Genomic DNA, 27,899 nt, shown 5'->3' with positions numbered 1-27,899 from the left:
GAAAACTTATAATGTAAGAATATTATATTATAAAGAGATTATTATTATTATTTTATAATTAGTAGTAGTGGCAATAATAATAATAATAATAATAATAATAATAATAATAATTGCAAAAATGTTAATCAAATTCCACTAATAAATTAAATAAAGTTCATGTCTACTCTATACTATTAATTCATCCTCATATAAAAAAGCAATGTTTACAGCACATTAAGAAAAAAATAGAGTAAATATCAACGCAATAGAATAACAAAGACAATTTTGATAATTTTTTTCAGAGTTTATTAATACCATTATTTAAAATATTACAAATAAACCAATTACATCTCATGCATTTATAATGCAATCTAAAACGTCTCAGTGAAAGTTTTTTTTTTTCCATTTCAATGTGAAATATTCAAATAATTTGAACATTACAACAAGGAGTAACAGTCTGCAGCGGCTGCAAACTCTAGCTGTAGTGTCAGTCAGCACTTGTATGGACAAAGGTCTGGGGTGATCGTGATTGAAGCAGGAAATACACAGGCCAAAGACACATTTATTTAATACATGAGTGTGTGCCTCACCCACTGGTGAATAAAACCCAGGACAGTCCTCACTGACAGCTCATTCACCACGGGTGACATACAAGTTGATACCTATCTAAAGTCATAGTCAAGCAAAACTAGCCCCTCAAAGTGCAACTTCAAGGAACAAAATAATTAGAATTATATTAATAAAAAAAGACTGCAGTCACCTGCAACAAAAAAAAACTCATCTGTACTCCTATATATATTTACTGTAATTAATATACAAGAAAAATACTATACAAACCGCCTGATGGCCACTATGTGTCAGTGGAGCTGGCCCTGGAAAGAACGATTCTCACCCAATGAACCTGGATTGATGTAGACTTCCTTATGCAGGAGAGATCGTTACTACATTAATTCGATCAATTGGGTTACCGATCCACAAATATAAGATTATTCTCAATTGTCGGGCTTTCGATTGATCTCATCTGATCGGTTTAGTAGCACAATATCTGACGACCAAATCGTTAAGTCTAAAGCCAGTGGATCCAGTGCTAGGGACAATTTATATATTATATAGTTAGACTTTGAGCCTTTAGCCAAGTAGGGTGGGCAGTAAATTGCTTAGTGGGGGAGAGGGGGGCTTAGGTGGTAAAATAGATGTATATAGACATAGAATGATATTAAAGGAAATGAGAACATTTCTAAGTATCCATATAATCTTCAGGTCATGGCTTTGCCCTATCAATAAACGTGTTAACCCTTTACATTAATCATTATATTACAAGATGTTGGCCTTTTTTATGTAGAGTTGTGAGACATGTCCACTGCAAACAGGTATCTGCCTAGAAGTATAAAGCCACAAACTAGCAGAGTCCAGTGAATATATTAGGATTACCTGTTGGCTGATAACTGAGAGCCCTACAGACAGCAGCGTGCACAAGTCTCTGGGTGCTGTGTTCCCCTGGGGGACATTATAGTGAGGCCAGTGCTGTCCATTGGTCCTGATGTAACTTCCAGGCTGGTTTGTAAGATATTACTTCACCATACAGTTCAGTTCTGGCAATAGTTTACTGGAGGGTACAGTAATTTGGGGGGCTCCCTCTCAGCTCCAAAGTTGTATAAGTATGGGGGAGGGGGGGTTGGTTCCAGGTTTATTAATGCCAATAGTATGGGGGTCATCAGGACCAGAGGGGGCTCCAGTTGTGGTCATTCTTATGTCCAGTAAGCACAGGTGGGTGTATAGGGGGTCTTCACATTACAGCATTGTGTCCATAGCTCACTCCAAGCCATTCCTTTCCGTGCTGTGTAACAACTCTGGTGAGTGACAGGGCGGACTGGCAGAGGGACTGTGCTCGCTGTCGGTGTCGCTGCCCTTCTTGCCCCCATTGCCTGCCCCTCCAGTGCCCCCGCCTGCCCCCACGCTGTGCGTCTTCACGTGTTTGCTCAGGTGGTCGCTGCGCATGAAGCGCTTGTTGCACACGGGGCAGGCGAAGCGCTTCTCCCCCGTGTGGGTGCGCAGGTGGCGCTGCAGCTCGTCCGAGCGGGTGAACCTTTTGCCGCAGAAGAGCCAGTTGCAGACAAAGGGCCGCTCGCCAGTGTGCCAGCGCAGGTGCGCCTTCAGATGGGACGTTTTGCCGTAGACTTTGCCGCAGCCTGGAATGTGGCAGCTGTGCAGCCCCTTCCTCCGCAGACTCGCCCCCGCGGGTCCCAGCCGCTCCGCTTCTTGGCAGTTCGGGCAATCACAGGTGGCTCTTCCAGAGTAGCGGCGGGCTGAGGAGCGCGGGGAGCCCCCCAGTGGGCCGGTGGGCGCCAGCATGGCACTGGCAGAGAGTGGCGAGGAGGACGGGTCAGGGTAACTCCCAGGGCCTAGCACCGGCTTAAATCCGTCCATCAGGTGCTGCCCGGCTGGGCTCAGAAGGTGGCCTCCAGGTGTCCCCCCAGCGCCCCCATTTCCAGCTCCTCCAGTGCCCCCAGTCCCGGCTCCTCCGCCCCCACCAGTAGTAAAGTGTCCGAAGCCGGCGGCGGTGTAGTCGGAGCCGTATCCGCCCAGGGGGGAGTGCAGGGAGCTCTGCAGGGAGCCGGGGTGCAGCGCTGTCCCGGCCCCGGGGCTCTGCACGTCTATCCAGCCCGCTCCTACTTCCCACCAGCTGGAGGCGCCCCCGGCAGCTGCGGCGCTCACGTCCCCGGTGTGCGAGGGCTTGAACCAGGACTCATAGGGGTGCGCCATCCCCACCCGGGGGTAGATGCTCTGCAGGCCGTCCACGGAGGCGTGCACTTTGGACAGGAAGACCGGCTGGTGGTGGTGGGACGCTGCTGCCGCCGCTGCCGCCGCTGCCGCCGCCGCTGCCGCCTCCTGGGATCCTCCACTGACCGGGAACACAGAGTACTCGTTAGCAAAAGGAGAGGCGGCTGACACCGGACAGTTCCCCCCTCCACCTCCGCCACCTCCGGAGGACGTGAGGGAGAAGGCGCTGGAGCCCGGAGAAACTCCGCAACTGAAGGAGTCCGACACCAAGGCAGCTGCAGCCGCCGCCGCTGCCGCCGCCGCCGCTGCCGCTGCACTGGAGGAAGAGGAGCAGCCTCTGGAGGAGCCGCCGACCCCGAAACCGGAGAGGGAACTGGAGCCCAGGGTGCAGCTCCCGGAGGAGGAGGACGAGGAGCGCTTCCACGGGTGGAATCCCTTCCCGAACGAGCCGGAGCTGTCCGACAGGGACGACGGGGACGGGCTGGGGCTGCCGATCTTGTTACAGGTGGCTGCAAGCATGGCCAGGGGTGTAGATCCGAAGCGCGGCTCTTCCTGCGGGGACACAAGACAAAGACCGGGAAACAACGTCAGTGACGTGACCTCAGACCACGGGAGCAAAGAGTGAAGCACCGAGTAACGGCGGGACACGATCAGCACCGCAAGTGTCACTGGTGTCAGGGGTGCAACAGAAGAACAGGACGGCAAGTCCAGCTATCAGATCATCACTGGATGGCCATGTTCTGCACTGGAGAGTTGTGTCATTACTGCAGGAGTATTGTAGGCCCCCTGTATAACACTACAGTCCCTCACCCTCCAGAGCCCATCACTACTAAACAAGGATGTGCCCCTGTATAACAACACTACAACCTCTCACCCTACAGCGCCCATCACTGCTATACAAGGATCTGTCCCTGTATAACAACACTACAACCTCTCACCCTCCAGAGCCCATCACTACTATACAAGGATCTGTCCCTGTATAACAACACTACAACCTCTCACCCTACAGAAGCCATCACTACTATACAAGGATCTGTCCCTGTATAACAACACTATAATCCCTCACCCTACAGAGCCCATCACTACTATACAAGGATCTGTCCCTGTATAACAACACTGCAACATTTCACCCTACAGAGCCCATCACTACTATACAAGGATCTGTCCCTGTATAACAACACTGCAACCTCTCACCCTACAGAGAACATCACTACTATACAAGGATCTGTCCCTGTATAACAACACTATAATCCCTCACCCTACAGAGCCCATCACTACTATACAAGGATCTGTCCCTGTATAACAACACTGCAACATTTCACCCTACAGAGCCCATCACTACTATACAAGGATCTGTCCCTGTATAACAACACTGCAACCTCTCACCCTACAGAGACCATCACTATTATACAAGGATCTGTCCCTGTATAACGACACTACAATCCCTCACCCTACAGAGCCCATCACTACTATACAAGGATCTGTCCCTGTATAACAACACTACAACATCTCTCCCTACAGCGCCCATCACTACTATACAAGGATCTGTCCCTGTATAACAACACTACAACATCTCACCCTACAGAGCCCATCACTACTATACAAGGATCTGTCCCTGTATAACAACACTACAACATCTCTCCCTACAGAGACCATCACTATTATACAAGGATCTGTCCCTGTATAACAACACTACAACCTCTCACCCTCCAGAGCCCATCACTACTATACAAGGATCTGTCCCTGTATAACAACACTACAACCTCTCACCCTACAGAGACCATCACTACTATACAAGGATCTGTCCCTGTATAACGACACTACAATCCCTCACCCTACAGAGCCCATCACTACTATACAAGGATCTGTCCCTGTATAACAACACTACAACATCTCACCCTACACAGCTCATCACTACTATACAAGGATATGTCCCTGTATAACAAGACTACAACATCTCACCCTTCAGAGGCCATCACTACTATACAAGGATCTGTCCCTGTATAACAACACTATAATCCCTCACCCTACAGAGCCCATCACTACTATACAAGGATCTGTCCCTGTATAACAACACTACAATATATCACCCTACACAGCTCATCACTACTATACAAGGATCTGTCCCTGTATAACAACACTGCAACATCTCACCCTACAGAGCCCATCACTAATATACAAGGATATGTCCCTGTATAACAACACTACAACCTCTCACCCTACAGAAGCCATCACTACTATACAAGGATATGTCCCTGTATAACAACACTACAACCTCTCACCCTCCAGAGCCCATCACTATTATACAAGGATATGTCCCTGTATAACAACACTACAACCTCTCACCCTACAGAAGCCATCACTACTATACAAGGATATGTCCCTGTTTAACAACACTACAATCTCTCACTCTACAGAGCCCATCACTACTATACAAGGATCTGTCCCTGTATAACAACACTACAACATCTCTCCCTACAGCGCCCATCACTACTATACAAGGATATGTCCCTGTATAATAACACTGCTAAGTCATTTATCAGACATATAGGATTGTGTTATTGCTACAGGTGTACAGTACCCTGCACTTCATACACCAGACATATAAAGTTCTGCCATTGCTACAGGTGTATAGTGTGTAACGCTGTATAAAATCACAGCAAATGTATACACCACACTATAACTCTGTGTCATTGCTACAGGTGTACAATAGCCTACACTAATAATTCATACACCAGACATATAGAGTCCAATCATTACTATAGAAGGATATGACCCTGTATAATAACACTGCTAATTCCATATATCGCTACAGGTGTAAAAACACTGCAAATTAATACATCAGTACTTAAAGAAAGTTGTGTCATTGCTATAGGTGTATGGTATCCTGTATAATATAACACTAATAATTCATACATCAGACATATAAAGTTCTATCACTGCTACAGGTGTGTTATGTAACCCTGGATAAGAACAGCAGCTTTCTATTTCCAAAGTTTTATCATAACCACAAGTATATACAGATCAATATAATGTAAATATTTACAATTACACAACGTATTTACAGATCTATTATAATCGACATTTCTTGTACATACATTGCCTATAACGATATAAATATATACAATCATATAACTCTATAAAGTATCACTCACAACTGCCTCATATTCTGCATATGATTAATCATTCTTATCCACATAGCCAATCCGCATATACCACATACATTGGTTAATAATAATCATATAATAACTCTACTGCCTCATACACAGCAAGGAGAAAGTTGTGTCATTACTGTATGTATTACATCCCTGTGGTCACTGGTACAAAAAAAGAGCTATGATAGATAGATAGATAGATAGATAGATAGATAGATAGATAGATAGATAGATAATAGATAGATAGATAGATAGATTATATATATAGATAGATAATAGATATATATAGATAGATAATAATCTATCCACATCCCTGTGGTCACTGGTACAAAAAAAGAGCTATGATAGATAGATAGATAGATAGATAGATAGATAGATAGATAGATAGATAGATAGATAATAGATAGATAGATAGATAGATAGATAGATAGATAATATATATATAGATAGATAATAGATAGATAGCATATATGGAATATAGATGAGAAAGAAAGAAAGAAAGAAAGAGAAAAAAAGAAAGAAAGAAAAAGAAAGAAAGAAAGAAAGAAAGAAAAAGAAAGAAAGAAAGAAAAAGAAAGAAAGAAAGAAAGAAAGAAAGAAAGAAAGAAAGAAAGAAAGAAAGAAAGAAAGAAAGAAAGAAAGACAGACAGGGAGGAAAGCTCGATTTTCCAAAGCAACTATATTTCCAAAATTTGTGATCTTAGTAACATAGCTCTGCTACATGTGAAAAACCGAAAATAGAAGAAAAATGGAAAGATGGAGATGGACAGATAGTTACACACATAAATAGATAGGTATTTAAGAGATATAATAAATCGGCGTGTACGTCCACAATATTTACTAATGGACTCAGAAGCATTGCTTAGCGTGTAGTATTTGTTTGTGTACAGAACCATATAAAAAGTGACATCCTTCATTAACTGTATGTATGCAAAAGTAAAAATCTTCATCAATATATTGTAGAAAAATTGTATGTATAAAATCATTGTACATATGTATGTGTGTAATTATTATTTCATATATATGATATATAGAATATATATAGAGAGAGAGATATATGTGTCTGTGTGACATAATACTTCACTGATGTATTATAATAATAATTTTAAATATTTAGATTAAATGTATCATTGTGATCGATCCTAGCATTTCGCTAGATGCTGTTATATCACCAATAATTGGTATATAGCGTCATGATAACAATTATATGCCGGTATATCTGTGTGAAGATCACTCTATCTAAAATTGTTATTTCATTAATTATTATAATAAATTACATATTTTCCCTGCATATTAAACTTTTCTAAATTATTAAATTAGCGGCTTTGAGACCTGCAGTAAACTTTCCTGACGCATTTGGAGAAGTCAGGTGAGAGAGAAGCGGGTGATAGAACTGTGTGATGGGGGTCCGTCCTTCCTGAGCACACACGGGACCCCCCACGGCTCTCGGGTGACCCCACGGCTCTCGGTTGACCCCACGGCTCTCGGGTGACCCCACTCAACAGTTGTTTGTTTCTTGTAAAACTTTCCAAAGTCCGAAGATTTCAAACAGGAGAGAAAGAAATGTGGAGATCGCCCGCTCGGAGGCCACGGGTGGTAGAAAGCCTCAGAAGCCGGCACCTACCTGTGGAGGAGAGGCTGACGGGTGCCGTCATGTACCGAGCCGCCGCCGCCGCCGGTGCTGCTGCCAGGTGCTGGTGCTGCCCGCCACTGACTCTGCCCCCTCTGTGTCCTTCCTCTTCTCTCACTCTCCACTCCCTCACACTGTAGGAGTCAATGGAGGAGTGCTGCTGGCCCCGGCCCGGACCTGCGCTGTTAATAAAGACAAGCAGTAATGGCAGCACTCACCCCCAGCAGAGACGTGGCCATCCCAGCAGCGCCCTCCTCAGAGGATCCGTTTTATACGTAGATATCAGAGCTGGCTTTTTTTAGAGGTGTGCGATCCAGTGATCAGGTCCGCCCATCCCCGCACTATTGTAGCTCTTCTGTGGCTTTGAAGTACCGCTGAGCCCCCGCCAGCCAATCACAAGCGCGGCAGCCCGGCTCAGGTCAGGCAGACCCCGAGCACAGCCCCTGCCGCGCCTCACTCTGCCGCCAGGGGGAGCTCGGGCTCACACAATCAGCTCTCCCAGCGCCCTGCTGTCTGTGCCCCCCGGGCTGCGCCGGCCGCTCCTCTGCCAGGACGCCCACCGCACAAGTTCACTGCGAAGCGTCTTCTTCTCGGCAGTTTTCTTCTTTAGCTGCTACTCTCCTGTTTTCCAGTCTTGTTTTTCTTTTTATTCGGGGTTTTTCTTTCCTGACATTAATTGCTCACTTTACTGTGGATTCCTTTGATGTCTTACCAGGAATATTTAATGCTCAGGACATTTTATTTAGTAATTTCCAGAGAGTGAATATTTATATAGTATCTAATAGAAGATCTATATTATTATTAATCATCATCATCAGCTTTCAATCCATCTATATAATCATCAATATCTATTATCTATTTCTCTATTATCTATCTATTATCTATCTATCTATCTATCTATCTATCTATCTATTTATCTATCTATCTATTATCTATCTATTACCTATCTATCTATCTATCTATCTATCTATCTATTATCTATCTATCTATCTATCTATCTATCTATCTATCTATCTATCTATCTATTATCTAGCTATCTATCTATTGTCTATCTATTACCTATCTATTTATGTATCTATCTACTATCTATCTATCTATCTATGTATCTATCTATCTATCTATCTATCTATCTATCTATTATCTATCTATTACCTATCTATCTATCTATCTATCTATCTATCTATCTATCTATCTATCTATCTATCTATCTATTATCTATCTATTATCCATCCATGTAGTGACTAATCTGATGAGCTGTAGATTATCCGTCCTCCCCCCCTGTGCTGTGCTCTGTACCGGCCATCACTGTACAGGTGATCTCTCTGCCCTCACAGTGCTCTTAGTGTTGTTCTGTGCGGACTGGGGGTGTACATGTGGCGGGACCCCTGACATCTATTGATCACACACCGTACACTATGATGTGATGGTCCCGGCCGGGGAGTGGATGAATGAGCCGCGCTCCCCGGGAAGGTGATGGAGGGTTTATCTCCGGCTCCTGTGAATGATTTCAGCCTGTTGAGAAGGCGGCACAGCCCGGCCCAGAGGGAGGATCGGGCGGGACGAGGAGGGGACTGCGTTTAACAAATAAAAAAGAATTAACTTCATTGCTTTCCCCTGGTCCTGTAATGATATTCATTTCCAGGAGCTAATGCACACTTGTTTAATGGGGGGCTTAACCCTTACACTGCCCCGGGGGCGGCATGTGCCTGCTAGGACACCACGGCAGGCAACAGGTTAACCGATAAAATATGGATGGGTGAATCTGTAAGATCATGTGTGTGTGTGTGTGTGTGTGTATATATATATATATATATATATATATATATATATATATATATATATATATACAGACAGACAGATATATATTTAGATATATATGAAAATATTTGTGTGCAAGTATATATAATACACTTGCACACAATATGCATATATAAACACAGATATACTGTATATATATATATATTTGGTATGCATACGTGAATATTTCTAGAGTATTTCTATACTTCTGAGGATGCAGACATCTCATGTATATACATACAAGCGCACTGACAATTATGTATATAATATATAAACATATACATGATATGTGATATATAGGTCTAGACACACAATAACAATTACTATGTATACTACATATTGTTACATCATCATTTATAATTTTACTTGCTAAGATATTTGTTATTTCTTTATTTTTCTATTTGTCGGTGGTTTCCTTATGTTACAGATCAGGTAAAGCTTCTTTCGTTTGTATCAGCTAACATATGATTTGTAGTATTCGGCACCCGTCCCCGAGCCAGGGCTGTCAGGAGAGGCGCTGGCAGTGACTGGCACCCGTCCCCTCCCGTCCCCCCGTCCCCTCCGTCCCCTCCCGCCCCCTCTCCGTCTCCTGTCCGTCCTGCCTGCTGATGACTCCCGCGTCATTTGAATTTCAGATGTAATAAGGCAGGAGGTTTTTAATCAGGGCCGCGGATCCGTGTGTGATAGGAGCGGCCTTATTGACCACTGTCATCATTACACCACAGCACAAAGTTAATTAAAACGACCGCAGCTCCTTCATCATATCAGGTGTCTCGTCCTTTATTACAGCCCTGATGATGGATAGTGCGGCTGATTAATTTCTCTGTTTCTTCGATTTGGACAAACAGCTTTTGGGGGCTGATTTACATCCTGCAAACAACCTTCCGAGGAAGACACTTGTCACATGTCCTGATTATAGAGGGGAGGGTGGGGGACATTATCCTACATAACCCCCCCCCCCCCCTACATTCACCTCAAAACACCCCAAACACAAACTACCAATAAACCAGGACACACGAATATGATGTATCTATCTATCTATCTATCTATCTATCTATCTATCTATCTATCTATCTATCTATCTATCTATCTATCTATCTATCATCTCATAAAGACATTAAGAGGAAGTCCAAATAAAGTGTCCAAAAAGTGAGGGTACTTTATTGAGCCATCAGAAATGCATTTGAGATGGATCAATATAATACCACCACTTTTTTGGATACTTTACTTGCGAGGCTGCTTAATTTTTTATATTTTATATAGTGGACCTCAGGTCGGTGTGCAGTGGCTTTCCTTCCTACTTCTTTCTTGTTCTTATTCCTTCATTCCTCTCTTTTTGTTCTTTCTTTCGTTCTTTTTTTAAATTCATATAGTCTATCGATCTATCTTTCTATCTATCTATCTATCTATCTATCTATCTATCTATCTATCTATCTATCTATCTATCTATCTGTCTATCTTTAGTAAGAAACACTTTTTACTTTAATGTTTATTTCATACATAGTTATATAGATAAATGGATGGATAGATAGATAAACAAATGAATTGTATATGTATGTATATATAGACAGAGTTGCCCTTTTCTGACTTTATGAGGTAGGTACATACAAATGAGAGAGCTGCAGCCTCCTGGTGCCTGAGCCATAGACGCTGCCTGTAGATGAGTGATGTGGAGCCATGCGCCTTATTACTCCCCATATACATAATCTATGTGTGTGCACTCAGTAAATGAACTATGTACATTTAGTGAGATTAAAGCCCCCGCTCTTCACTTATAAGCCCACCAATCACCCGCCGCCCAGCAGTCAGTAGAGAGCTGAGCAGTGCTCGGTGTACGCGCGTCTGTCACTGCACTGTCCGCAGCTCGGCTCTAGCAATAGATGTTATTATTTATACGGTCTAACACGTCCCCCTGTCTTGTAATGACTCCTCGTATCAGGGGGCTCCATCCAAACCAAGGACCATTATCACCACTAGATAATGCTGCAATGAAGGCTTCTGTGCTCCTATATCGCACATTGTTACTTGCGGTGAATAGTCGCTGGCTGCTAGACCTTAGCAGTATATACTTAGCAGTATAGCCGGTGATGGACAGTGCTGGAGCAGTTGTGGTGCTGAGGAATCAGTTATAGGATCGGTATAGGGCTGACATTCTAAAGCCGCAACTCATTAGAAGCTTCATTAATGGAAATGTGAACATAAGCAACAATAGCGCAAGTGGAAGATGAAAAAGAAAATCTTTAAAACAGTGAAATCATCTATACAGGAAACCAGAATATCAGCACCAGAGCCCTGAATATGTGTTGTACATACTTATACCTTTTCTATGTTCCTCCTCTATTGTCATCTATTTATGGACTTTCATCTACGTGATATATTTATTTTACTAAAATAATAGCCTAAAAGAAAATTATCTATCTATCTATCTATCTATCTATCTATCTATCTATCTATCTATCTATCTATCTATCTATCTATCTAAAAAATGCTTCCCAGGCAGCACACCATATGTCTTTCTTTCTTTCTTTCTTTCTTTCTTTCTTTCTTTCTTTCTTTCTTTCTTTCTTTCTTTCTTTCTTTCTTTCTTTCTTTCTTCTCTTTTAAAAAATCCATAAACATACTCTTTAACACAATGTCTATCTATCATCTATCTATCTATCTGTCTATCTATCTATCTATCTATCTATCTATCTATCTATCTATCTATCTATCTATCTATCTATCTATCTATCCAGAAAACACGGAGGCAGCACACCATTTGTAGTAAAAAGGAGCTATTTAATCAGCCCAGAAGGTGATGTGTCGGTCCCAACAGGAACCTTTCTCAAGCCTGTCCTGTTGGGACCGAAACGTCGCCTTCTGGGCTGATTAAATAGCTCCTTTTTACTACAAATGGTGTGCTGCCTCCGTGTTTTCTGGATTTTTATAATTGAGGTTTGGTATGTGCCTGGGGGGCTCTGCACCCGAATTCTTTCTTTGTGCTGCTCTAATTTTCTAACTCTTATCTATCTATCTATCTATCTATCTATCTATCTATCTATCTATCTATCTATCTATCTATCTATCTATCTATCTATCTATCTCTCTTTCCTATGCTATTTGCATTACCTGAACAGTGATTTCTATTGATAAATAAACAAAACAAACAGGTACATAGATTCACACACACACACACACACACACACACACACACACACACACACACACACACACACACACACACACACACACACACACACACACACACACACACACACACACACACACACACACACACACACATATATATCATAGAGCATTTAAACATTTGGAGGAATATTCCATGGGCTGTATTCTGCCTTCTTCTGTACATTGGTGCATTTCTCCATTTTCCTGTGACTGTGCAGAGCAGGATGGGACTTTCTTCCAGAGTATATCTGATGGAGCACATATAATAATGTGTACAGAGGGAGGAGGGGGGTGTCATAGAAAAAAAAACTGCTCTGCTTTATAAACCAGTAGTAATTACCTGCCAGAGCAATTAGCTGACTATCAGGAAGAAATTAGATCGCTCAATGTAGCATAAATAATGCGAATAATTTGGGAAGGACTGGGCCAGATCGTGCAGCCGGCTCCAGGCTGATCTCACACAATGCTGTCTGGGCAGGACAGGGGGGCAGGACAGGGGGCAGGACAGGGGGGCAGGACAGGGGGGCAGGACAGGGGGGCAGGACAGGGGGGCAGGACAGGGGAGAACTCCCAGCTCTGGAGCCCTGGCTGCCAGTCAGCCCCTGCGCCATTTACATATGTGCAGTCAGACACCAGCTCCCCCACATCCCAGTCATTACACACAGACACTGAATGGCTGGAGCTGGTTTCCACAGGATTTTTACAATGAAGCTTTATGTGACGTTTGGCAGGAGCAGGAGCTGGAGTAATGCACTGGCTGCTGGATTCCTATCATCTGTTGAGCATAGTTCGCCTCTGTATAATATTCTTATGTGAAGCTGTTGGATCTGTATTGGATGCATTCATCTGTCCAACAGCCATTTACCAATGTATCACAATTATACTTGTTATTGCAGGACCCCAGCTCTCCACCTTATTAGGATGGGTCACATTTTTCAATTTCCACATGTGATCTGGGTAAGTCTGGCTCACCAGAAACGTAGTGGTCCTGGCATAACAAATGATATGTTCACAGTCAGCAGATAAATGACAAATATGTCTGACTGAGAATCATGTGCATGTGATTGTGTTTGCAGCATAGTTTCATCGTTTTTTTAGGATGAAGGTAGACGTAAGTCCATCGAGTTCAATCTAATCTGTTGGTCCATAGGAAGTAAAAAAATCCCCATGAGGAGACACTAAGGCTACATCCCCATGCTCAGGTTTTGGTGAGTTTTTGATGTTGCAGATTTTCTCCACCATTTCCGTTTTTTATTAAAGGGGTTGTCCACTATTTGGACAACTGCTTCTCATTCCTCATATTTGGCCCCATTAAATAAAAACACCTATACTGACCCCCGGTGCCAGTGCCATTCCAGGAATGCCAGCACTCGTGTTCCCGGGACTCACATGATGTTGCTATGCCATGTGAGCCCTGCACCCATTTAGCGCTGGCGTCAATGTCCTTGCATTCGAATAAATTGAACATCAAGAGAAAGTCAGAGATCAGCTGCAGCCCTGAAATCTTGTTGATGGTCAATCCATCCAAAAGCGGGGACAGTGACGCCAGCTCTGATTGGGCATAGCAACATCATGTGAGCCCTGGGAACACGAGCGCTGACATCCCTGGAATGGCACTGGCAGATAAGTATACACTCACCGGCCACTTTATTAGGTACACCTGTCCAACTTCTTGTTAACACTTAATTTCTAATCAGCCAATCACATGGCGGCAACTCAGTGCATTTAGGCATGTAGACATGGTCAAGACAATCTCCTGCAGTTCAAACCGAGCATCAGTATGGGGAAGAAAGGTGATTTGAGTGCCTTTGAACGTGGCATGGTTGTTGGTGCCAGAAGGGCTGGTCTGAGTATTTCAGAAACTGCTGATCTACTGGGATTTTCACGCACAACCATCTCTAGGGTTTACAGAGAATGGTCCGAAAAAGAAAAAAAATCCAGTGAGCGGCAGTTCTGTGGGCGGAAATGCCTTGTTGATGCCAGAGGTCAGAGGAGAATTGGCAGACTGGTTCGAGCTGATAGAAAGGCAACAGTGACTCAAATCGCCACCTGTTACAACCAAGGTAGGCCTAAGAGCATCTCTGAACGCACAGTGCGTCGAACTTTGAGGCAGATGGGCTACAGCAGCAGAAGACCACACCGGGTACCACTCCTTTCAGCTAAGAACAGGAAACTGAGGCTACAATTTGTACAAGCTCATCGAAATTGGACAGTAGAAGATTGGAAAAACGTTGCTTGGTCTGATGAGTCTCGATTTCTGCTGCGACATTCGGATGGTAGGGTCAGAATTTGGCGTAAACAACATGAAAGCATGGATCCATCCTACCTTGTATGGAGCATCTTTGGGATGTGCAGCCGACAAATCTGCGGCAACTGTGTGATGCCATCATGTCAATATGGACCAAAATCTCTGAGAAATGCTTCCAGCACCTTGTTGAATCTATGCCACGAAGAATTGAGGCAGTTCTGAAGGCAAAAGGGGGTCCAACCCGTTACTAGCATGGTGTACCTAATAAAGTGGCCGGTGAGTGTAGGTGTCTTTAATTTAACAGGGCCAAACATGAACAAAGAGAAAGGGTTGTCCAAGTAGAGGACAACCCTTTAAGTAAAGGACGTTACTTGCTTTTTTTCCAAAAATACGCAGCGTAAAATACTCACCAAAAACTCATTACAGGAACACAACCTCATAGCTCCTTGTTAGGGGAAAAATTCTGCGCTGATTCATCACCAGACTAGTTCCCTGGATCAACGTCCCATCCAAGAATCTACTAGCTCCCATAACCTGTAATATTATATTTTTTAAAGGAAGGCATTCAGGCACATTCCTAGATTTCTGCCAACCCTCTTGAGATGAATTGAACAATGTCATAAATCTGTTCTGGGTGAACAGACATGAAGAGTCAACTTCACGTATACATGACTTCTATTGGGTTTATGACAAAAATACTGAGTTCCTATTGGTGTGATTCCTGCTTTGTACAGAGAAAATTTCTCCAAGTAACATCAGGTTATTGTCTTCCAATGGACAATACTTTTCCATCCTTCATGCTCACCTTCCTTTCCTCAATGCTTAAAGGGGTTGCCCAAGATTAACGTATTGGTGGCCTATCAGTGTAGGAGGCCATCAATACTCTATTCAGAATGGGAGACAAAGCGCAGTACTCGGCAGCGACCACTAATAACTGCATCGGGCTGATGAGTTCCGACTTGTAAATCCTAGTTCTGGCCACTGTCAAAGTTAAGTTTAGCTGATCGGTCACGGTGCTGGGTGTCAGATCCTCACTGATCTCGTACCAAGGACCTACACTATTTATTAATCAATCATTACTTCAGTCCTGGACAACCCTTAATATCTAATTCCAGTTAGGCAAAAGGCAAACAGCTCTCTATTATAATGCTTTGCTTATCGGCATCTTATTCCGCAGCGCTTTAGAGACATTATCATCACTGTCTCCATTGGAGCTCACAATCTACATACCATATCTGTATGCCTTTGGAATGTGGGAGGAAATCAGAGTATCTAGAAGAAATCCACACAAACATGGGGAGACCATACAAACTCCTTACAGATGTTGTCTTTGGACCCAGGAGTTCAGCATTGCAAAATGATAGTGCTAACAACTGAGCCACCATGCTGCCCCAGATAGCAGGCACCTCCCCAGCAGGAAATCAGGCCCCGGTCTCTCGCGTGACAGGCAGTGACACTTACCACTAAAGTAACAAGGATTGGCTGTTAAAAGACACCACGGATCTTTCTACACCACAAATTAGACATTCATAACCGACCTACTCCCCTAGGCAAGTATGTATCTATAGCAGGGGTCCCCAACATGTAGCTCGGGAGCCAAATGTGGCTCACGGTCCCATGAATTGTGGCTGGTGGCTGTCTGTCAGCTTGGTGAATTAGCTCCAGGTCTAGCAAACAGGTATGAAGAGCACATCTGAAAATGGTGAATTTTGTGAGCAGCCCTGCACAGAAGAGCAGATCTGGATGCACATATACTGGTCTTATGGGTTTTGAGATGATTTAAGTATAGTACGATGGAGATAAGATGACACACCTGTTGGAGGCATTGTTTGAATCTGGATGTGACAGTGTCTTGGGAGTGCTTTATAGGAGAATACTGAATGGGGGGTCTTGTAGGAACTCCTGGATATTTGTATACTGCTTTGGGGTGATTGATTTTTGTGGAAAAGCTTTGGCTACCATTATTCCTGTAATGGGCGCTTTGGTTGCCACTATTGTGATGGGGGAGCAAGCTGAATGTGGCTCGCGACCCTCTCTCAGAGCTGAATGTGGCTCTCAAGGTCAGAAATGTTGGGGACCTCTGATCTATAGTCTACTATGCTGACCATGTATCCACCCATGGATCCAATTTCATTGGACACCAGGTATCTACTGAACTTCCCCAGTAGACACATGTAATCTACTTTCTATAGGAAACTAAAATATCTGCATACCCCCACCAGAGATCAAGCACCTACTTACACTCTTGGTAAGCTTTAAAAGTTGATCCATACACAAATTCTAAAAATACGTTTGCCTAATTCCCCTGCTCAACACATTTAAAGGTGTCTTCTCGGCAGTAGTCTGCAATGTTCTCAGTCAACCAAACACTAAGACAGGGAATCGATATTTTCACAGGCCAGTGAGGCCACACATGTGGATCATGTCCCATGTCAAGGAAACCTATTAGTGTGGTTGAAAAATGAATATACTGACCAACAACATTCATCTTTCTGCTTCATTCATCAATATGCACATCAACAATTCTGGTCGGTTGAATAGGAGCATTATGAACATTGCCATGGCACTGTGGGTTATGGGATATCCACGCTTAAACAATGACCGTGATAACTATTTAGCTGATTTTAATTAGGGACAATTTATTGCTACATTGCTTTAGTTTAGAACCTCACATTGATGTGATTGATGTGGATACATGAGGACTGACCACCATACATTCCCAGTACAAAGGGATTGCATATTTTTATTAGAAACTGTCTGGCAGTGATTGAAAATTTATGTAAGGGTTCATGCACACATCCATATTTTCGGTCCGACTGAATCTGCATGGTAAAAAAGAAATCACAGCATGCGCGATTATCCTCCAAAAATCAGATGACACTCACCCATTCAAGTTTATGGGCATGAGAAAAAAATTGGATGGCATACAGAGACATAGTATGGCAACTAATTTTTATGGCTACATTAGAATTCTGTAACGTAGAAAAATATAAATGGTACTGTAAAGGATTAATAGCTGCTGAGTGAAAAAAAACAGATTGTATACCGACTGCACACAGATGTCAAGTGAGAAACAAATTGTCCCACTTTTCTGGATGCAATTTTGACCGATTTTGTATACTGTCGTGAAGAAAAATATTAAAACTTTGAGAGTCCTCAGTGGTTGATACCTTTTAGTGGCTATCTTAACTGAAAAGACTACTCAGGTCTCCTTATCAGGCATAGCACAAAGATGTATTTTTCTTATGCTGTGTTATGGGTGTCCCTAGCCTATCTTGTATTCTCTCACGAAGGTGTTGTTATTTTCAATGACAAAATTTAGACAAAGTTTACTAAGCAGCAATGCCCCTTTGTTTGGGGACTTTTTGCAGTTCACAGTTCATGGATCTGATACAATGGTTTTTAAAACCTATCAGAAGAAAACAAAAAATGTATCATGGTTTGGGGGATGAGTTTCCTTGTATCAGTAGTTTTATGCCTTAGCTATCCACAAGTGATGCATAGTTGTGCACTTTATACATCACTCTAGCATCCACAGCCAGATCAAGAAATGCTGCATGTACCTAGAACCAGTCTGCTGCAATCATTAGTTGTCACGGGTGTGTCACTTCCTCCTGGGAGATCTGGGCTTGGTGATCTTTACATACTGTGAATCACAGGTTTTCCATTCAGCCTTCGTGTTTTGTTTCTCATATTAAATGGACTTTGTTTCGTTTGGCACTGAAGAGGTTAATGACTCTTTGTATCCTGGTTAGAGACATGCAGCTCCATCTCACAGATTATCCTGACCTGCTCATTTTTCTTGCTCTATAAAACCTATCCAGACCTTCTCATCCCTGCCTGTGGAAGTTTTGCTTCTTGTCTTGCTGGAGTTGGTGTGCTAAAGTTGGGGTTTGTAGTTGCTGCTGGAGATTGTTGTCTGCTGCTTTTGGGTGTATGCTTTCTCCATTATCCTAATCCCATTTGGTTTATACCTTCCATTCCTTCCCTTGATTCCTCTCTACCCTTGATGAGTGTTTTAGTAAGTAAGTTGCTTTTTGTTATCCTAGGTTTGTCTTACTTGTATATACACTAACATCCCTGTCCCAGGCCTCCTAGGGAAGGGGACAGCATAGGATATTAATGGGGGCATAGTAAAGTCGGCGACTTAGGCCTCTCTACCTTTAAGAGTTGCCTCGAGACAGGGATAGTTAGGGTCACAGTCCCAGGGACAGTTTGAGGCTCCCCTTAACTTACCAAAGACCATCACACTGATTCGTCAGATGGTTAGAAATGATCCTATAAAAAACTATGAGATGAGTTGTTGCATCAGTTTTTTTTTGGTCATTCTGTACCACGTCAGAGGTGTAAAACACCAAGTAATACATGCACATATAAGGTCACCTCCATAAATCTTGAGGCCTGGTATTTAAAGGTAACTACGTATGCATCCTATTTATGTGTAGATTCAAACTGGAACAGCTAACAAAAACCCAATAGATCAAAGACAGAATCCAAAATTTCAATAACAGCACTTTGAACAAGGGAATATATGCAAAGTGGGTACGGAAAGTATTCAGACCCCTTTACATTTTTCACTCTTTGTTCCATTGCAGCCATTTGGTAAATTCAAAAAAGTTCATTTTGTCTCATTAATGTACACTCTGCACTTAATTTTGACTGAAAAAAACAGAAATGTAGTAATTTTTGCAAATTTATTAAAAAAGAAAAACTGAAATATCATATGGCCATAAGTATTCAGACCCTTTGCTCAGTATTGAGTAGAAGCACCCTTTTGAGCTAGTACAGCCATGAGTCTTCTTGGGAATGATGCATCAAGTTTTTCACAGCTGGATTTGGGGATCCTCTGCCATTCTTCCTTGCAGATCCTCTCCAGTTCCATCAGGTTGGATGGTGAATGTTGGCAGACAGCCATTTTCAGGTCTCTCCAGAGATGTTCAATTGGGTTTAGGACAGGGCTCTGGTTGGGCCAGTCAAGAATGGTCACAGAGTTGTTCTGAAGCCACTCCTTTGTTATTTTAGCCATGTGCTTAGGGTCATTGTCTTGTTGGAAGGTGAACCTTCAGCCAATCTGAGGTCCAGAGCACTCTGGAAGAGGTTTTTATCCAGGATATCTCTGTACTTGGCTGCATTTATGCTTCCTTCAATGACAACCAGTCGTACTATCTCTGCAGCTGAAAAACACCCCCATAGCATGATGCTGCCACCATCATCTTTCACTGTTCGGATTGCATTGGGCAGCTGATGAGCAGTGCCTGGTTTTCTCCACACATACCGCTTAGAATTATCACCCAAAAGGTCTATCTTCGTCTCATCAGACCAGAGAATCTTATTTCTCATAGTCTGGGAGTCCTTCATGTGTTTTTTAGCAAACTCTACGTGGGCTTTCATATGTCTTACACTGAGGAGAGGCTTCTGTCGGGCCACTCTGCTATAAAGGCCCGACTGATCAGGGACTGCAGTGATAGTTGACTTTATGGAACTTTCTCCCATCTCCCTACTGCATCTCTGGAGCTCAGCCACAGTGTTCTTGGGATTCTTCTTACCTCTCTCACCAAGGCTCTTCTCCCACGATTGCTCAGTTTGGCTGGACGGCCAGGTCTCCTTAAGGATTATGGAGGCCACTGTGCTCTTAGGAACCTTAAGTACTGCAGAAATTCTGTTGTAACTGTCCAGATCTGTGCCTTGCCACAATTGTGTCTCTGAGCTCCTTGGCCAGTTCCTTTGGCCTCATGCTTCTCATTTGGTCTGACATGCACTGTGAGCTGTGAGGTCCTATAAATACAGGTGTGTGCCTTTCCAAATCAACTCCTATCAGTTTAATTAAACACAGCTGGCCTCCAATGAAGGAGTAAAACCATCTCAAGGAGGATGTTACCACCAGGGTCGTCCTCGCTTCCGCCGTGTCCGCTTCCAGCTCCCGTGCACTGGTCCCTCGTCAGCCTGTTGGGGTCAGGGCACTCTGCGCTCTCACTGTGCCGCTGGCTGCACGGGTTCCTCAGATCCTGCACTGTCTGCGCATGCGTGTGCTCAGGCTTTGCCCTCACGCTTGTGAGGTACACTAGGTGCCCGAGTCTTGACCTGGAAGTGATCTCGCCGGGCGCCCCGAGGGCCAGGTATATCTGGCGGCTTTGGACGTTCTTCGGCGCCTGAGTATTGTTTCCTGCACTTGTCCTGTGCAGGTGCTCTCCCAGGTCCCTATACGCTCCCAATAAGTACTCTGCTCTGCTCTGTCCCTGTACGCTCCCAGTACGTACTCTGTTCTGCTCTGTCCCTGTATGCTCTCAGTTTGTACTCTGCTCTGCTCTGTCCCTGTTCGCTTCCAGTGTGTACTCTGCTCTGTCCCAGTTCGCTTCCAGTGTGTACTCTGCTCTGTCCCTGTTCGCTTCCAGTGTGTACACTGCACTGCTCTGTACTTGTACTCTTCCAGTGTGTACTCTGCTCTGCTCTGTCCCTGTATGCTCCCAGTGTGTACTCTGCTCTGCTTTGTCCCTGTTCACTTCCAGTGTGTACTCTGCTCCTCTCTGTCCCTGTTCGCTTCCAGTGCATACTCCGCTCTGTCCCTCTACACTCCCAGTGCGTGATCGTCTCTCTCCGAGATCCTGTGTTCCTGGAGTGAATTCAGCCTTTTCTTGGATTTCATGTCATTCTGTGGCTGCTCTGTGCCGTCTGGTCCTCGGTGAGTACCCCGATTCTTCTCATAGTTCTTGAGCCATTCTGGAGTGCATATTCATTACTGTATTGAGTGGTACTATGTGACCGCTCAACACAGGAAGAAGCTGCCGGCGCACGAAGAACCAGGGACTTGCAGGGACCGCGCCAGGAGCAGGTGAGTATAACGGGGCATTGCACGATATTCACCTGTCCGCATTCCACCTCTGCTCCGTCTTCTGCGTCCTCTGCAGTGGTGCTCAGGTCAGAGGGCATGATGAAATTAGTGTGCGCGCCGCCCTCTGCCTGAACTTCGGTGCAGAAGACACAGCGGCGCCCGGCGGTGGAAGGCGGAAAGGTGACTATAGCAAGTGCCGGGGGCCTGAGCAACGAGAGGTGAGTATGTGACTTTTTTTTTTAATTACAGCAACAGCATATGGGGCAAATGTCTCTATGGAGCATCTTATGGGGCCATAATCCGCATTTGTGCAGCATTATATGGGGCATAATAGTCTATGGAGCATCTTATGGGGCTATAATCAGCATTTGTGGAGCATTATACGGGGCAAATGTGTCTATGGAGCATCTTATGGGGCCATAATCAGCATTTGTGGAGCATTATATGGGGCAAATATCTCTATGGAGCATCTTATGGGGCCCTTAATCAGCATTTGTGCAGCATTATATGGGGCAAATGTCTGTGTGGAGCATCTTATGGGGCCATAATCAGCATTTGTGCAGCATTGTATGGAGCAAATGTCTGTATGGAGCATCTTATGGGGCCATAATCAGCATTTGTGCAGCATTATATGGGGCAAATGTCTGTATGGAGCATCTTATGGGACCATAATCAGCATTTGTACAGAATTGTATGGGGCAAATGTCTGTATGGAGCATCTTATGGGTGCATAATCAGCATTTGTGCAGCATTATATGGGGCAAATGTCTGTATGGAGCATATTATGGGGTCATAATCAACATTTGTGCAGCATTATATGGGGCATATTTTAATATGGAGCATCTTATGGGGCCCATCATGAACTGTATGGAGCATTATATGGGGCTCCTGATTCATTATGGATATTTAAAAACACTTAACCTACTGATGTCTCAATTAATTTTACTTTTATTGGTATCTATTTTTGTTTTTGACATTTACCGGTAGCTGCTGCATTTTCCACCCTAGGCTTATACTCGAGTCATTAAGTTTTCCCAGTTTTTTGTGGCAAAATTAGGGGTCTCGGCTTATACTCGGGTCACCTTATACTCGAGTATATACGGTAATAATAAATAAAAAATCTAGGAAAATGAACAAATGAAAGTCAGACATTGCTTTTTAACCATGCTTCCACAGAATTTAAAAAAAATAAAACTCATGAAATAGGCCTGGACAGAAATGATGGTACCTTTATCTTAATATTTTGATGCACAATCTTTTGAGGCAATCACTGCAATCAAACAATTCCTGTAACAGTCAATGAGACTTCTGCAGCTCTCGACATTTATTTTGGCCCACTCCTCAAAAGTTATATACTTAACAAAAAAGTGTGAAACAACTGAAATTATGTCTTATATTCTTGGTTCTTCAAAGTAGCCACCTTTCACTTTGATGACTGCTTTGCACACTCTTGGCATTCTCTTGATGAGCTTCAAGAGGTAGTCACCGGAAATGGTTTTCTCTTCACAGGAGTGCCCTGTCAGGTTTAATAAGTGGTATTTCATGCCTTATAAATGGGGTTGGGACCATCAGTTGTGTTGTCTGGTGGATCCACAGCTGATTGTCCCACTGAATAGACTGTTAGGATTTATATTAAGGCAAGAAAAAAGCAGCTAAGTAAAGAAAAACGAGTGGCCATCATTACTTTAAGAAATGAAGGTCATTTAGTTTGAAAAATTGGGAAAACTTTGAAAGTGTCCCCAAGTGCAGTGGCAATAACCATCAAGCGCTACAAAGAAACTGGCTCACATGAGGACCGCTCCAGGAAAGGAAGACCAAGAGTCACCTCTGCTTCTGAGGATAAGTTTATCCGAGTCACCAGCCTCAGAAATCGCAGGTTAACAGCAGCTCAGATTAGAGACCAGGTCAATGCCACACAGAGTTCTAGCAGACGACACATCTCTGCAACAACTGTTAAGAAGAGACTTTGTGCAGCAGGCCTTCATGGTAAAATAGCTGCAAGGAAACCACTGCTAAGGACAGGCAACAAGCAGAAGAGTCTTGTTTGGGCTAAAGAACACAAGGAATGGACATTAGACGAGTGGAAATCTGTGCTTGGGTCTGATGAGTCCAAATTTGAGATCTTTGGTTCCAACTACCGTGTCTTTGTGCGACGCAGAAAGGGTGAACGGATGGACTCTACATGCCTGGTTCCCACCGTGAAGCATGGAGGAGGAGGTGTGATGGTGTGGGGGTGCTTTGCTGGTGACACTGTTGAGGATTTATTCAACACTGAAGGCATACTGAACCAGCATGGCTACCACAGCATCTTGCAGTGGCATGCTATTCCATCCGGTTTGCGTTCAGTTGGACCATCATTTATTTTTCAACAGGACAATGACCCCAAACACACCTCCAGGCTCTGTAAGGGCTATTTGACCAAGAAGGAGAGTGATGGGGTGCTACGCCAGATGACCTGGCCTCCACAGTCACCAGACCTGAACCCAATCGAGATGGTTTGGGGTGAGCTGGACCGCAGAGTGAAGGTAAAAGGGCCAACAAGCGCTAAGCATCTCTGGGAATTCCTTCAAGATTGTTGGAAGACCATTCCTGGTGACTACCTCTTGAAGCTCATCAAGAGAATGCCAAGAGTGTGCAAAGCAGTCATCAAAGCAAAAGGTGGCTACTTTGAAGAACCTAGAATATAAGACATATTTTCAGTTGTTTCACACTTTTTTGCTAAATATATAATTCCACATGTGTTAATGCATAGTTTTGATGCCTTCAGTGTGAATGTACAATTTTCATAGTCCTGAAAATACAGAAAAATCTTTAAATGAGAAGGTGTGTAGAAATTTTTTGTCAGTACAGTATATACAGTTAGGTCCATATATATTTGGACAGAGACAACATTTTTCTCATTTTGGTTATAGACATTACCACAATTAATTTTAAACAAAACAATTCAGATGCAGTTGAAGTTCAGACTTTTAGCTTTCATTTGAGGGTATCCATATTAAAATTGGATGAAGAGTTTAGGAGTTTCAGCTCCTTAACCTGTGCCACCCTGTTTTTAAAGGGACCAAAAGTAATTGGACAATTGACTCCAAGGCTATTTCATGGACAGGTGTGGGCAATCCCTTCATTATGTCATTCTCAATTAAGCAGATAAAAGGCCTGGAGTTGATTTGAGGTGTGGTGCTTGCATTTGGAAGGTTTTCCTATGAAGTAAACATGCGGTCAAAAGCGCTCTCCATGCAGGTGAAACAAGTCATTCTTAAGCTCTGAAAACAGAAAAAACCCATCCGAGAAATTGCTACAATATTAGGAGTGGCAAAATGTACAGTTTGGTACATCCTGAGAAAAAAAGAAAGCACTGGTGAACTCATCAATGCATAAAGACCTGGGTGCCCACGGAAGACAACAGTGGTGGATGATCGCAGAATAATCTCCATGGTGAAGAGAAACCCCTTCACAACAGCCAACCAAGTGAACAACACTGTCCCAGAGGTCGGCGTATCAATATCCAAATCTATCATAAAGAGAAGACTGCATGAAAGTAAATACAGAGGGTTCACTGCACGGTGCAAGCCACTCATAAGCATCAAGAATAAAAAGGCTAGACTGGACTCTGCTAAAAAACATCTAAAAAAGCCAGCACAGTTCTGGAAGAACATTCTTTGGACACATGAAACCAAGATCAACCTCTACCAGAATGATGGAAAGAGAAAAGTATGTTGAAGGTGTGGTACAGCTCATGATCCAAAGCATACCACATCATCTGTAAAACACGGCGGAGGCAGTGTGATGGCTTGGGCATGCATGGCTGCCAGTGGCACTGGGTCACTAGTGGTTATTGATGATGTGACACAGGACAGGAGACGAATGAATTCTGAGGTATTCAGAGCCATACTGTGTGCTCAGATCCAGCCAAATGCAGCCAAACTGATTGGTCGTCGTTTCATACTACAGATGGACAATGGCCCAAAACATAAAGCCAAAGCAACCCAGGAGTCTATTAAAGCAAAGAAGTGGAATATTCATGAATGGCCAAGTCAGTCACCTGATCTCAACCCAATTGAGCATGCATTTCACTTGTTAAAGGCTAAACTTCAGACAGAATGGCCCACAAACAAACAGCAACTGAAAACCACCGCAGTCAAGGCCTGGCAGAGCATCAAAAAGGAGGAAACACAGCGTCTGGTGATGTCCGTGAGTTCAAGACTTCAGGCCGCCATTGCCAACAAAGGGTTTTCAGCCAAGTATTAAAAATGAACATTTTATTTAAAATTATTGAATCTGTCCAATTACTTTTGGTCCCTTTAAAAACAGGGTGGCACATGTTAAGGAGCTGAAACTCCTAAACTCTTCATCCAATTTTAATGTGGATACCCTCAAATGAAAGCTGAGAGTCTGAACTTCAACTGCATCTGAATTGTTTTGTTTAAAATTCATTGTGGTAATGTCTATAACCAAAATGAGAAAAATGTTGTCTCTGTCCAAATATATATGGACCTAACTGTATATATAGTTATGACCAAAAGTGTTGACACCCTCAAAATGGTTCCAGCAAATTAAGTATTTTTCCTAGAAAATTATTGCAATTACACATGTTTTGTTATACACATGTTTATTTTCTTTGTGTGTATTGGAGCAACACAAAAAAATGTCAAAAGGCAAAATTGTTAGCACCCTCAACTTAATATTTGGTTGCACCACTATTTGGAATACAAAACTGCAATCACTTCTGTAACCATCAATAAGCTTCTTATACCTCTCAACTGGAATTTAGGTCCCCTCTTCTTTTGTAAACTGCTCCAGGTCTCCCATATTTGAAGAGTGCCTTCACCCAAAGGTAATTTTAATATCTCGCCACAGGTTTTCAATAGGATTTAGATCCAGACTCATTGCTGGGCTCTTGACAACTCTCCAGTAGAGATGGGCAAACCCGAACAGTAAAGTGCGGCGCCTATACCGAACACCTACTGTTTGGGCACGGACACTGAACATGGAATTCATCAGGAAGTCCATGTTAGTGTTTGGTTTCGGCCCCCTCGAACACCAGGTGTTTGTTGTTCTGTCATGTGCATGTCAGCGCTACAAACACTGCTTCTGATTGTCCGTAAAATCATTACCGACGGTCAGAGAGCTGTGGTTCCCACGCTGTCAAATGAAAGCATGAGCCTGCAGCTGTCACTGGTGTTAACTGATGGGACTACTGCTCCCATCAGCCGACTCTTGTTTCCGCTAATAACAGCGAAAGGAGGCGGCGGCTGATGGGAGAATTCATCATTCAGCGCCTGCCCTGTAAATAAATAATTAAAGAAGTAAATGTCATGGGTTCCCCTGTATTTTTGATAACCAGCCAGGGAAAACTGACAGCTATGGGATGCAATCCTCAGTTGTCAGCATTAACAAGGTTGATTATCAAGAATATAGAAAAAAGCTGTTTAAATAAATAATAAAAAACACGTCGATTCCCCACCCATTTTTGACAACCAGTCTTGATAAAGCAGACAGCTGGAGGCTGGTATTGTCAGGCTGGTAAGGGGCCACGGACTTTGCCCCCCAGCCTAAAAATAGCAGATATGTCATTACTGACACTTTGCCTGGATCTTCCCACTTGCTCTGTAGCGGCAGCAAGTGGGTTTCATCTTTGTGGGGCAGATGTTACCTTTGTATTGTCCAGCGGCATCAAGCCCACAGCTTAGTAATATAGAGACATCTATAAGACACCTAACCATTACTAATCCTATAGTTATATTGTAAATAAACACACAGCCAGAATAAAGTCATTTAATTGAAAGAATGACACAGACTCCTTTAATGATTCTAAATTAAACCATACTCACATTATCGCCCATTCCTCTGAAGTCATTGTCTCCTGTAATAAAACAAAAATAAAAAATAACAATATCCTTCACCTGTCTGTCGTTCTGTCCCATGCCGTAATCCATGTCTGGGGATAAACAGTTTTCAACCTGGACGGTGCCAAGATGTGCGAGTGCAGCATCAGTGACTAGCGGTCATCATTAAGGTTACCTCCAGTCACTGAGGCCACATTCTCTGCTGGGCCACTGAACTGCAGTCTAGCTTTTTTATGTCTCTGTGTCAGCAGTGGTGTGCTCCTGGGTCTCCTGCCATAGTATTTCATTTAATTCAAATGTCGACAGATTGTTCGCGCTAACAGTGAAGCAATCTGAACCTGCAGGACAGCTTGAATTTCCTTGGAATTTGATTGTGGTTGTTTATCCACCCTCTAGACTTTTCTGCGTTACAACCGTTCATCAATTTTTCTCTGCCGTCCACATCCAGGGAGATTATCTACAGTGC

At 43.4% G+C, this 27,899-nt stretch overlaps 1 protein-coding gene across 2 annotated transcripts; it reads right to left on the bottom strand.

Moving 5' to 3' along the window:
* Positions 1 to 276: 276 nt before the first annotated feature.
* Positions 277 to 7,890, bottom strand: SP8 (Sp8 transcription factor). 2 transcript variants are annotated; one of them, XM_077268716.1, is made up of 2 exons: positions 7,764 to 7,890; positions 277 to 3,312 (listed from the first exon to the last, which is right to left on the bottom strand). In XM_077268716.1, exons 1-2 carry the CDS (start codon positions 7,782 to 7,784, stop codon positions 1,792 to 1,794), a joined length of 1,542 nt encoding a protein of 513 aa, XP_077124831.1. In that variant the 5' UTR covers positions 7,785 to 7,890; the 3' UTR covers positions 277 to 1,791. The 2 variants fall into 2 exon arrangements, with proteins under 2 accessions (XP_077124831.1, XP_077124832.1); XM_077268717.1 differs by having other exon boundaries at positions 7,540 to 7,790.
* Positions 7,891 to 27,899: the final 20,009 nt, after the last annotated feature.

This window comes from Ranitomeya variabilis, chromosome 6 (genome assembly GCF_051348905.1).
Source record: "Ranitomeya variabilis isolate aRanVar5 chromosome 6, aRanVar5.hap1, whole genome shotgun sequence".
Taxonomy (NCBI): Eukaryota; Metazoa; Chordata; class Amphibia; order Anura; family Dendrobatidae; genus Ranitomeya; species Ranitomeya variabilis.
Note: the sequence above shows the minus strand (reverse complement) of the source record. Positions and strands in the feature narration are given on the sequence as shown.

Bases quoted from the DNA above. Each gene is read 5' to 3' on its own strand.
- SP8 (XM_077268716.1), bottom strand. From the start codon at position 7,784: ATGGCCACGTCTCTGCTGGGG. The intron at 3,313-7,763 runs GTGAGTGCTGCC...GTGTCCCCGCAG, and splicing joins TGGCCACGTCTCTGCTGGGG to GAAGAGCCGCGCTTCGGATC.